The sequence below is a fragment of the Haliotis cracherodii genome, unplaced genomic scaffold (genome assembly GCF_022045235.1).
Source record: "Haliotis cracherodii isolate W230 unplaced genomic scaffold, xgHalCrac1.p SCAF_16, whole genome shotgun sequence".
Classification (NCBI taxonomy): Eukaryota; Metazoa; Mollusca; class Gastropoda; order Lepetellida; family Haliotidae; genus Haliotis; species Haliotis cracherodii.
The window spans coordinates 1,268,044-1,281,062 of record NW_027266271.1 but is presented as its reverse complement, the minus strand read 5'-3'; the positions used below and the strand labels follow the sequence as shown (position 1 = coordinate 1,281,062).

Genomic DNA, 13,019 nt, shown 5'->3' with positions numbered 1-13,019 from the left:
AGAATTTAGTGTCCTGAATACAAGCAATATGTGGGCCTTTATCTCGTTTAAATTTAGCTTTTAGTTCATGGCCGTGGGAGGTGAGTCCGTTGCCGTTCCACTGAAAAATATTTATTCCTTCCATTATTGGGGTCGGGTGTTTGGTAATTTTGGTTTTAGTTTTATTTTACTTGGTGAGTTCTTTTAGGCAGAGGTTAAAGAGGAAGATGGGGAGATTGGTTAAGTTTAGATTGAATGCTACTTTGTGGAAAGATTCATGCTAGCGTTTGGTGAGTTTTGACTATGCATGTAAGCTAGGAGTAAAGTGAGACCATTTAAGTTTTTGAAGGTAGTTTCATTTGCTTTAGTTGGAGTAACTTCGATTGTTTCTTCTGTTGTGGAGTACTCGTCTTCATCAGTTAAGTTAGATTTAGCTGTTTGGGTTTCTATAGAGGTGGCTTGCGGTGTGGAGGGTTGTGTTGAGGGTTGTTTTTGGGCTTGCGTGGTGGGCGTAGTGTTTGTGTCTTTTTGTTGTGCTTGCTTGTGGGTGAATGTTGTTGCCTTGTGGGCTGTAGAGTGTTTTGGTGAGGGTCGTGTTGTGGTGGTCGTTTTGTGGTTTGTTTTGCATGCGGGTGTTGATGTTGTGGCTATGTGAGGTATGGGAGAGTTGGTGGGTGGTTGTGTGGCTGCATGTGTGTGTGAGGTGGGTGCGGTTTCTATGTCGTCGCCCCAGACAGAGCTTGCGGTTATGGGTGTGGTGTTTGTTTGAGGGGTGGTGTTTGGGTGCGGTGTACGGAGAAGTGGTTTTGATGCGGGTGATGCAAATTTTCGTGTTTGGGTTTTGGCCGTTTCTATGTTAATGTGTTTGTTGGCCTGCTGGGTGAGGGTGTGTCTGTGTGGGCATTGGTTTGAAAGTGAGGTGTGTTTGATGGATTTGCAGTAGATGCACCAGGGTGAGCATGTGCCTGTGCAGTCTGTCTGTGCGCATTTTTTACATTTAGTTTTAGGAAATGTGCATTGGGAGGCTGTGTGATTATATTTGAGGCAGTTGGAACATTGTTTGACCTGTTTTATATAGGGTTTGACTTCTAAGTTAGTGTGGGCTCCGAAAGATATGTGTTTAGGGGCTTCGGGAAATCTAGGGGTCTTTTTGAAGTTGATGATAACAATTGAGGTTGGGACCGTTTTTCCATTTCTAGTTGAGGTGATTCTGCGGGTACTTGTGATTTTAGGTTGAGGGTTTAGGTCTTGGTTTATGTTTGGAGTAAAGTTCTAAATCATCAGTTGTTTCTCTTGGATTGACTCTAATTACGCCTCGTGTGTATTGCTGCCAGTTTGGTCTTTGTTTGATTACGGTAACATGGAATATTTGAGTTATTTTATTGGCTGCCATGAAGGATTCTTCGTTAGGTAAAATAATTTGGTATCCTTTGTTGGCTTTTTTAATGTTGCTGTAGTTTATCTTTTCTCGTTTGAACCAGAGTCCTATTTTGTCTATTGAAAGTTGGTGTGTGAGTGTGGTGCCTGAACCTGCGGAGAAGAAGTAGAGTGCGAAGGTGGCGAGGAAGGCATTTGGGGAGGGTGTGGGCGATGGAGGTGGAGTGGATGTGTCGAGTTTGCGTTTTTTGGTGTTTTGAGGTGGCGAGTTGGCTGGTTTGGTGGGGGTGGTGTGTTTCGTGTTTTCGCCTTCTCTAGAGGAGAACTCTACCGGTAATTATCAACTCACTCACGCATCTTCATTACAATCAACACAAAACCACACAAGCCACTCTCTAAAAACCCTTAATCCACCCAAACAAACAACACTCTCCTCAAACTCCTCCTCTTAAAAAACAGCTAAATCCCCAAACACAACTCACCAGCCAAATCCCTCCAAACAACACTACCTTCCCTTAAGACAACCTTATCCCAAACACCGTTCAACAACTACATCTTACTACATCCCACCACATTTTACTACACCTTCCTTTAAAACAAAACCCACCCAAACACCGCTCATCAACTACATCTCACTACATCTAAATACATATCACTACATCCTTTCATACCACCTCATTACAAACAACATGTCTGACACACGCATCATATCATCACCCACGCAGACATCTCAGAACCCGACTTACAAACACCGGCGGTAGCGCACAACACTTCCGGGAGGACACCAGACACACTCATCACAGGCGAGTTCAGTCTAAACACATCGGACCAAACCAGACACACTCATCCCAGGCGAGTTCGGTCTAAACACATCAGACCAAACCAGACAACTCGCCCACTCAAACAACCCCCCCCCCCCCCCAAAAAAAAACAAAAAAAACAAACAAACAAACCCAACAACAACAAAAAACAACAAACAAACAAAAAACAAAACTGGACACCTCCAACACACAAAACAAATCCATTATCACCCCGACCTCACTCTTCACTACATTCGCGCTCTCCGCCGGCCCTGCATCCATTCTCTCACAAGCACTCACAGCTGATAATGTAGGACTTTGGTTTAAACAACAAAAAATCCACTACGATAAAATTAAACGAGCTAACAAAGGATACCAAATTATTTTTCCTATTCAATACTCATTTAACGCAGCCCAAAAATCACACAAATATTCCAAATTACCGTTACCCGCCAAATCCCTAACTGGCAGCTATTCACTCGCGGAGTCATAAGAGTAAACAGTAGTATAAGTAATGATGGTTCTGGACCACTTCCACTGGAGCCAGATTTATATACCTATACTGCTACAAAAGAGGGAATGTTTTATGTAAAAAATGATGATGTGATTCAACGATAGTCATGGTTCGTATTAAAAGAATCATCAATATTAATTAATAATGGATAAAATTTAGGGGTGTTCCCACTTTGCCGGCAGGTATTGTCTAGGGTAATTAAGGTAATCTCCCGGGATAATCCACAAACAATGGAGGGATTAAACACAGATTAATTGACTGACTGCCTGTAGGTAGCTCTTATTCCAAATGATTACCATATTAACCATAAAACACATTTCTTTCACATAATTCTTCAAACACAATTCTTTCACAAAATTCTTTATTTTCATAAACAATTGTATATACATTTACCAGATGGGAGACGGCATCTCCATATTCCATCATTGTCTTGCTATTATTCTGAAGACAGACTTTCAGGTGGTGTTCATGCTCCAGTTGGCAATACTGTTTCTTCTTGGGGCGTTTCTTACCACCAGACTGGAGCTGACTGATGGTCACTTCTGTCATTGATTGTTTTTATAAGGGTGATGAACCTGAAGATGTTGGGATGGTTGGTGGTCATTTTGTTGATTCTTGCGTGCCACCCCTCATCATGATTCGTGGACCTAGCGTGTCAAAATGGTTCCACATATTTTTTCTCCCTCAACCCACTGCTCAGTTACATAATCAGCCAACTTCGAAATTTAAGGGTCTTCCATGTTAACAGCTTCAAGGGAATTGAACAAGAAATCTTCGATATCTTCAGGTCTCAGTAGAGGTAGGGCAGAAGCTCTCCTCACGAACAAGTTCACATCTGGGTTGTTTGCAAAGGCTCTTTGCAGACCACACTTCTTGACATTGCGCCAAACTGCCTGTCGATAGTGAAAGAGACACCCTTTCATTTCACAGTCAAAAACATGTCTTACAGCATTCTGGACAGCTTTCTCAAAGTCAGTGTAGATGGTTCTGGGTCTTAGGTGCAGGGTTTCAGCATTCTGTTTGAAGATGGTGAAGAAGCGCTGATATGTTGATTGCTTCTTGTTGGGCAGGAGGGCATACACTAAAGGAAACATTTTTCCTTCAACAAGGGCGTGAACAGTATAAAGCTAGTGGAACACCCCTGGGACTGCACTAAGCGTTCCATCCATGGTTATGAATATCTCGGTAAGTTGTTATCATTCCACTGGATGTGTTTATTGTTGCAGGACAGGCGGACTTGCATCATCTCCAGTGCACCTTCTCTCCTCTCCTACTCTTTATGCTGAATTTATTACCCTGGTAGCAGAGGTTCTGACCACCACGACTATTTGGAATAAATCGCACATTCACTTGTACATTCGCCATGATGCAAGGAAGTAATGATGAAATTACTTACTTACTTACTTATATTGGACATTTTATGTGCGCTTACCGACTGCAGCGTATTTCGCACACGGGCCCGGCCAAGCTATTTAATGTGTTTCGGAAAAGGGGAAAAAGTTGTTTGGCAATCCAGTAGGGGTGTTTTAATGGTTGCTTATATAGAATTTTGGAAATTTTGAGATTTGGAAAAATGCCAAGAGGGTTTGGGGGGCGAACTAAGGGACCTGAGTATGAAAGTTTGTTTGTTTGATTATGTGGTTTGGTTTTGGTAGTTTATTGGGGTTTTAAATGCGATTTATTAGTCCTGTTTTGATTAAGTATACGCCTAAGGCTTTGATTTTTTCTATTTTATTTTGTGGATTTAGGATTGCTTCTAGAGTAAGAGCCTTATTTAGATTTAGGGTGGTTTGTAGTGTAGTTCGGTGTGTTAGGTAGTGGATGCAGTGTATGAGTACGTGTTCTGGGGTTTCTTCTTGTTTGCAATGTGGGCAGGTTCCTGTTGCATGTTTTCTTATTATTTTGAGGTGGTTATTTAGGTTGGCATGTCATGTTTGGAGTTATGTGATTACTCTGTCGATTGTTTTGGACGGATAGAGAATTTTTGGTTTGGTTAGGGTTTTTTTAGAACCTTTTTGATTTGGCTATTTGAGTTTTGATATAGGTTATGCCATTTTTTGTGATTTTTTGTTTGTTGAAACTTTTAATTTCTGATTTGGAGATGGGTAGGTTTAAGCTTATTTCTGGGATTTTAAAGGATAGTTTAGCTGCTTTATCGGCGTTTTCATTGCCGTATATTCCTACGTGGGCGGGGATCCAAATGAATACTATTTGTTTGCCTGCCTTAGTTAAATCGTTGGAGCTTTTTAGTATTTGATTTATTAGTTCAGGGCGGTTTTTGGCGTTTTTATTTTTGAGGGCTTGTAGTCCACTGAGCGAGTCGGTTAGTATTAGGATTTTTTGTTGTTTTTTAGATTGTTGATTATGAAGGGCTGCGGCCATGCCCATTAGTTCGGCCGTGAATATTGATTGATTGTTTGGGAGTCGGTAGGATTGTGTGGTTTTAGTTGGTTGTGTGATATGGACTCCAAAACCTGTGTGTTTGGAGATCGGATCTGAGGATCCGTCTGTGTAAATGTGACACCAATTTGGCCAATTTTCATGTATGTATGCTAGTGTGGTGGTTTGTTTGTTTTTTTACAGTTTTGTTTAAGATTGTTTATTTGGTGTTCATTTAAGTAATTGGTTATTCTTTGGGATACTGGAGTAAGTAGAGGGTGTTTTCGAGCTAGGGCTTGGTTTTGGGGGCTGATGTTTTTGTTTATTAGGTTTTGGATTAGGGGGTTGGATTGAGACGCGGCCCAGAAATTTAGGGTTAATTGTTCCCTACGTAGATTTAGTGGCATTTCTCCTGTTAAGGCCTGGAGTGAAGTGTAGGAGGTGCCATGTTGAGTGCGTGTTATTAGTTTTAGAGCCTGATATTGGATTGAGTCTAGTTTTTTGCTCAGGGATTGGTTTAGGGTGTCGTATATGGCACATCCGTAGTCTATTTTAGATCTAATTAGTGATATATAGAGTGAGAGGAGGGTGTCTTTGGAGGCCCCCCAGTTTGAGCCAGTTAGGCATCTTAGCGTATTTAGATCTTTGCTACATTTAGTTATTTGATTATTTATGTGAGCGCCCCATGAGAGATGTTCATTGAAAAGTAGTCCTAAGAATTTGGTTTGTTTTAGGAATTGGATTGGTTTGTTGTTTAGCTGGAGTTTTGGGTAGGCAGGTTTCATGTTTTTTGTGTTTAAAAACTATTCCTGTAGTTTTTTCCGAGTTAAGGGAGAAGCCCCATTTGTCAGCCCATTGCTGTATTTTGTTTAGAGATTTTTGAAGTAGGTTTTGGGCCATTTTAATGCTTTTTGTGCGGATCCAGAGGGCTCCATCATCCGCGAATTTAGATGTGTTTATTTGAGGGGATAGGCCCTCGAATAGATCATTTATCATTATATTGAAGAGTGTGGGGCTGAGGATACTGCCCTGGGGAGTGCCATTTTCTAGGGGACATTGGTCCGATAGCGTTTGGTCTATACCCACGGTTATTTTACGATTGTTTAGGAAGTCCTGGATGTAGTTTATTATTTGACCTTTGAGTCCTATTTTTTGTAGTTTTTGTATTAGCCCGTCGTGCCATAACATGTCGAAAGCTTTAGAGAAGTCTAAGAAGATGCCTGTAGTATATTGTTTGCTGAGTTGTCCTGTTTTAATGTCCTGCTCTAAACGGGCGAGTGTATCTAAGGTTGAGCGGCCAGGAGTGAAACCACTTTGATCTGGGTTTATGATGTTATTTTGAGTTAGGTAATGTTGTAGTCTGTTTTTAGCCATAGATTCCATTACTTTACATAAGTTTGAAGTTAAGGAAATTGGTCTATAGGAGTTAGCCTGATTAGCTGGTTTATTAGGTTTAGGGATTGGTATGATTAAGGCCTGTTTCCAGTGAGTAGGTACTTGTCCGTTTTGATAGATGAGATTGTATAGTTTGAGTAGTGCCTGGAGTAGGTTAGGTCCAATCCTGGGGCTGTGCCCTTTTTCCTGTTTTGGATGACGTAGAGTAAGTCCTCCATTGTGTAAGGGTGGTTTATTTCTAGGTTGTCATTATTTGGTTCTTTGGTGGATTTGTTTTCTGTTTTAAGTTTATCTTGAAATTTTTGGCTAAAGTTGTTGTTACTGCTTACGGCCGAAAAGTGGTTGGCGAGGTTATTTGCCTTTTCGGCGGGGTTTGTTGAATTATTAATGTTAGGTGTTATTTTATGACGTTTTAAGCCTCTAATGGCGTGGATTTTGCGCCAGACCGTTTTGGCATCTGTACGGTTATTTATTTCTTCACAGAATTTTTTCCAGTTTCTGGTTTTAGATATTTTGACTAGACTTTGAATTTGGTGGTTTAGTTAGTGAGCTATTTTTAGATGTTTATTGTCGCGTTTGGCTTTATTGAAGGCTGATTTACGTTTACGTCTAGTTTATTCTATTTCCTCGTTCCACCATGGTACTGTAGGTTTGCCTGTTTTAGTTGTTTTAAAAGGGATGGAGGTTTTGGCTGCTTTTATTATGTAATCTGTTAGGTTTTTACAGTAGATTTCTGGATCATTATTTTCTAATTCGTTTAAATTAGCCTGATTGCAGATCACTTGAAATTGGTCCCAGTTAGCTTGGTTATAACGGAATGTTGGTTCTTGATTTTCTGTTTGTATTGGTACGTTTGTATCTCCTATGGTTATGTTTATGGGGAAGTGATCAGTACCTGGTGGGACATCGTGTACTTCCCATTGAGTACTTTGGGCTAGATCTGCGGTGCATATAGTTAGGTCGATAGCCGACAATTTTTGGTTTATCTTATCGTACCTCGTTGGTTAGTTGTTATTTAGGAGTACTAGGTCGTTTGTTTCTATCCATTCGGATATTAGTTTGCCATGATTATCTATTTTATCATTTATCCTCCAGATAGGATGGTGAGCGTTAAAGTCTCCTAAGAATATAGTTGATTTGTTGCTCATTTGGAGTAGCTTATTTAGATCCTCAGGTTGGACTTTTTGTTCTACCCAGTGGTATATATTAATGATGTTTATCTTTTTGTTATTTAATGTGATTTGAATGCCGTTAGCTTCTAGCTTTGGCGTGTCTATCTTTATTTCTTCGTAGTTTATATCTTCCCTGAAATATATAATCAGTCCTCCTGCGGCTCTACCTGTTTTTGGTTTAGCTCTGTTCTAACTGAGTTATAGTTCGGTAGTGTGAATTTGGATTGTTTTGAGAATTTAGTGTCCTGAATACAAGCAATATGTGGGCCTTTATCTCGTTTAAATTTAGCTTTTAGTTCATGGCCGTGGGAGGTGAGTCCGTTGCCGTTCCACTGAAAAATATTTATTCCTTCCATTATTGGGGTCGGGTGTTTGGTAATTTTGGTTTTAGTTTTATTTTACTTGGTGAGTTCTTTTAGGCAGAGGTTAAAGAGGAAGATGGGGAGATTGGTTAAGTTTAGATTGAATGCTACTTTGTGGAAAGATTCATGCTAGCGTTTGGTGAGTTTTGACTATGCATGTAAGCTAGGAGTAAAGTGAGACCATTTAAGTTTTTGAAGGTAGTTTCATTTGCTTTAGTTGGAGTAACTTCGATTGTTTCTTCTGTTGTGGAGTACTCGTCTTCATCAGTTAAGTTAGATTTAGCTGTTTGGGTTTCTATAGAGGTGGCTTGCAGTGTGGAGGGTTGTGTTGAGGGTTGTTTTTGGGCTTGCGTGGTGGGCGTAGTGTTTGTGTCTTTTTGTTGTGCTTGCTTGTGGGTGAATGTTGTTGCCTTGTGGGCTGTAGAGTGTTTTGGTGAGGGTCGTGTTGTGGTGGTCGTTTTGTGGTTTGTTTTGCATGCGGGTGTTGATGTTGTGGCTATGTGAGGTATGGGAGAGTTGGTGGGTGGTTGTGTGGCTGCATGTGTGTGTGAGGTGGGTGCGGTTTCTATGTCGTCGCCCCAGACAGAGCTTGCGGTTATGGGTGTGGTGTTTGTTTGAGGGGTGGTGTTTGGGTGCGGTGTACGGAGAAGTGGTTTTGATGCGGGTGATGCAAATTTTCGTGTTTGGGTTTTGGCCGTTTCTATGTTAATGTGTTTGTTGGCCTGCTGGGTGAGGGTGTGTCTGTGTGGGCATTGGTTTGAAAGTGAGGTGTGTTTGATGGATTTGCAGTAGATGCACCAGGGTGAGCATGTGCCTGTGCAGTCTGTCTGTGCGCATTTTTTACATTTAGTTTTAGGAAATGTGCATTGGGAGGCTGTGTGATTATATTTGAGGCAGTTGGAACATTGTTTGACCTGTTTTATATAGGGTTTGACTTCTAAGTTAGTGTGGGCTCCGAAAGATATGTGTTTAGGGGCTTCGGGAAATCCTTTGTTGGCTTTTTTAATGTTGCTGTAGTTTATCTTTTTCTCGTTTGAACCAGAGTCCTATTTTGTCTATTGAAAGTTGGTGTGTGAGTGTGGTGCCTGAACCTGCGGAGAAGAAGTAGAGTGCGAAGGTGGCGAGGAAGGCATTTGGGGAGGGTGTGGGCGATGGAGGTGGAGTGGATGTGTCGAGTTTGCGTTTTTTGGTGTTTTGAGGTGGCGAGTTGGCTGGTTTGGTGGGGGTGGTGTGTTTCGTGTTTTCGCCTTCTCGGTCGGGACGATGTTTTCGAGTGACCACCCGGAGGTGTTGTGCTCTTCCGCAGGCGTGGGTGAGTCAGGAGCTTGGATGTCTGTGAGTGTGACGCTACGGGTGTCAGTCATGTTGTTTGGGTGTTGTGTTTGAGAATTTGAGAGCGTGTGTTGTGGTGAGTGGTAGTGGAGCGGAAGTGGGGAGTGGTGTTTTGGGGAGTTGGTTTGTTGTTTTTACTGGGTGAGTTGTGTTTAGGAGGTGGAGGAGGGTGGAGTGGTTATTTGTTGTTGGTTTTAGTAGGAGGGTTTGGGAAATGGATTAATTATTAAAGATTTATTTTATTGCTGGAAGGCTGGGATTAGATGAGACAAGTGGAAAGCGGTATGATGAAATAATATGTCCGTCGTTATATACATGCTTCACTAATAGTGTTCACTCACTTTATTCTAATTAATTTTGATTAAACACTATATATTAAACATTTTGACACGTGAACTCATATCACTAACATTCACCTAAAGTTACGTGAACATGGTTCATATCAGCTAATTAGTAAACGCCTGTATCTAGCAATGCGTGACTGCTTATCTGCCGTAATCCGACTAATGCGGATTAGATTTAATTAGACTTAATTAATCCATATAATCTGCCGGCAAAGTGGGAATCCTAATACTTACTGACTCCCTAAGTGGACTACAAGCCCTCCAAAACAAAAATACCAAAAACCGACCTAAATTAATAAATCAAATACTTAAAAAATCCAACGACCTAACTAAGGCAGGCAAACAAATAACCTTCTTGTGGATCCCCGCCCACGTAGGAATATACGGTAATGAAAACGCCGATAAAGCAGCTAAACTATCCCTCAAAATCCCAGAAATAAGCTTAAACTTACCCATCTCAAAATCAGAAATTAAAAGTGTAAACAAGCAAAAAAATACCAAAAAATGGCATAACCTTTATCTAAACTCAAATAGCCAAATCAAAAAAGTGCTCAGCAAACCACTAACCAAACCAAAAATTCTCCATCCATCAAAAAAAATCGACAGAGTAATCACTAAACTCCAAACAGGACACACCAACCTAAGTAACCACCTAAAAAAAATAAAAAAAACACACTACAGGTAACTGCCCACATTGCAAACAACTAGAAACCCCAGAACACGCACTCATCCACTGCACACACTACCTCACACATCGAACCGCATTTCAAACCACCCTCAATCTAAACAAGGCTCTCACTCTAGAAGCAATACTAAACCCACAAAATAAACTAGAAAACTTCAAGGCATTAGGCGTATTCTCAATAAAAACGGAACTAATAAAACGCATCTAAAACCATAATAACCTACCAAATCAAAATCACATAAACAAACAAACATCCACCATACCCAGCTCCCTTAGTTCTCCTCCCTAACCCCATCGGCATCTATTCCAAATCTCAAAATTCCCAATTATATATAAGCAACCCCTAAAGCCCCCTCTTAGGGTTGCACAGGCCACCTTCGCCCTTTCGGAAACACATTAAATGGCCTGGCCGGGCCCGTGTGCGAAATACGCATCAGTCGGAAAGCGCACGTTAAATCTCCAAAGTAAGTAAGTAAGTAAGGGAACAAACCAAAATTTACTATAGCCCATGAAGATATTGGAAAGGTATAGGACAACAACAAAATTAGCCACTGCAGTGGATTATCTTTTGGGTAATCGCTCTTGTCGTATATATCTATTTTTTCTGCCATATCTTTATATACATCCTTGGTTTGAATTTCCATCAACAAAGAATCTGTATCGGTATATAAAACCTCGCATCTATCGCCGTATTGCTTCTGAAGTTCGTTGTAATAAAAGTCATACATTAAGTGTTTTGACAAGTCAAGAATACTCATACCAACGTACACTAGTCTGTTGAATTTTATATTACCCTTCTGCATATGTAGTGCAGCTAAGTCGTTATCAAATATCTTGCTTCTGTTAAAAGCCGGTCTGGCTATAAGTTTCCTGAGTCTTTCTTCCTCACTAGATCTGACTAATTTAACATCAACACGCTTCCTTAGATTCTCCATAGTTTTACAAAATACTGAGTTATTCATGAGCTTATATAGGTTCTTTTCGAAATCGCTGGTAGCCATCTTTCTTACATCTGTGTTCAGCCTTATCTAGGGCTCCATCCAAGGTCTTTGATCAAACTTTAGAACTCTGTGTATTTTCTTTATTTTCATGCCCAGCGATAGATATAACTGGAGATTTCTGTAGTGAACTATATATTTTGTCTTATCCATCAAATTTGGTACAAGTTTTTCTACGTTTGCTAACCTAGTATTACCCATCAAGGAGTGTTGATATTCCGACATCCAATCTTTATCAATCATTAATCTTTCGGGAGCTAGCAGATAACTGATATGGTCTTTGTGCAACTCTTTTGGATATTCCAAGTCAACTTCTAGTATGTATCTTGTATCGGAATCTGTGAGGATTGATATCACATCGATATCATTCACATTGATCCACTCAAAACCACCCGTGGGTAAAGGTTGACTCATAGCCCATCCATACACATTGTTGGTGTCGAGTTATAATATGTGTTTATCGGGTTTACTCGGATCATATCCTTCCACTAATTTATTATTAGCCTTAGAATACCTTTTCGCTACCATCGATATACCACCTCTTAATCCTTTCTCAATAAACAAGTGCATATCGTAATCTGTGAGTAATTTTAGTTCTACACCGGTCTTCTTCAACAATGCATCCCACGATAGTGCGGGACTGGAATAGTACCATGCCGGGTCCAAGCCGTATTGTTTTAAACATGTATTTCTAAATATCTCGAATATATCGGCGAGTAACAGTACATCGGTTTTTAAGTACAGATCGTGATAATCGCCTAAATTCTTACAACCTAATTTATCCCACACCGTCAAAGCGTATTCATAATTGGCATCGGTTATTTTAGGTTCTGTTAAGTTACTATAGAATGATTCAAGGGAAGGTAATTTAGTTTTGTCCCTATAATGTATAGTTTTAGTCAACGAGAATGATATGTATTTTTCCATATTATTAGGCATGTATAATGCATGTTAAGCCGCCATCGGATTAGGTGTGCATTCAACTGTGAACTTTGTTGGTATAAGCTGTAACTATTTTGGGTAGACACCTTTTGCCCCGTCTCCCCAACCTGCCAGTATCTAATTATTTCGAATAATCCTTTCCCGCGTTTCTTTCAGTTAAAAACGACTGATTTCATACGAAGGGGTCTGTGAAAAAAGACAATTATTATGTTTTCATTGACACAGAGACACGTGGTGTGGTCTGGTCAGTAACCGAGGCACCTGCTGATGACAAATGTCAATAGACCGGGTCCGTAATCTGACCATTACAATGATCGAACGATGTGTGACGTCTACTACTAGTATTCATCGAACAATTGTAACAAGCGTGACCATAAATATCTCAAAACAGCTCATGAATTAAACCACAAAGTACAAAACCTAGTTCAAATAGCCAAAACAAAAAACTGGAAAAAATTCTGTGAGGGAATTAACGTACACTACAGACGCCAGAACAGTCTGGCGCAAAATACACGCCATTAGGGGCATACAACGTCCAAAAAAACCTCCAAACATAAACAACTCAACAAACCCCTCTCAAAAAGCAAACAACCTAGCCAACCACTTTTCGCCCGTAAGCAGCACCAGCAACTTCAGTCCAAAATGCCAGGATAAACTAAAGTCAGAACCTAAATTCTCCAAATTACCAAAAGATGATAACCTAGACATAAACAAACCATATACTTTGGAGGAACTACTAT

General features: G+C 40.4%; 1 protein-coding gene across 1 annotated transcript; it reads right to left on the bottom strand.

Moving 5' to 3' along the window:
* Nucleotides 1–3,395: 3,395 nt before the first annotated feature.
* LOC139464126 (uncharacterized) lies at nucleotides 3,396–3,764 on the bottom strand. Its single transcript, XM_071245662.1, has one exon. The coding sequence runs from the start codon at nucleotides 3,762–3,764 to the stop codon at nucleotides 3,396–3,398; it is 369 nt and encodes a 122-aa protein (XP_071101763.1).
* Between the last annotated feature and the right edge of the window lie 9,255 nt (nucleotides 3,765–13,019).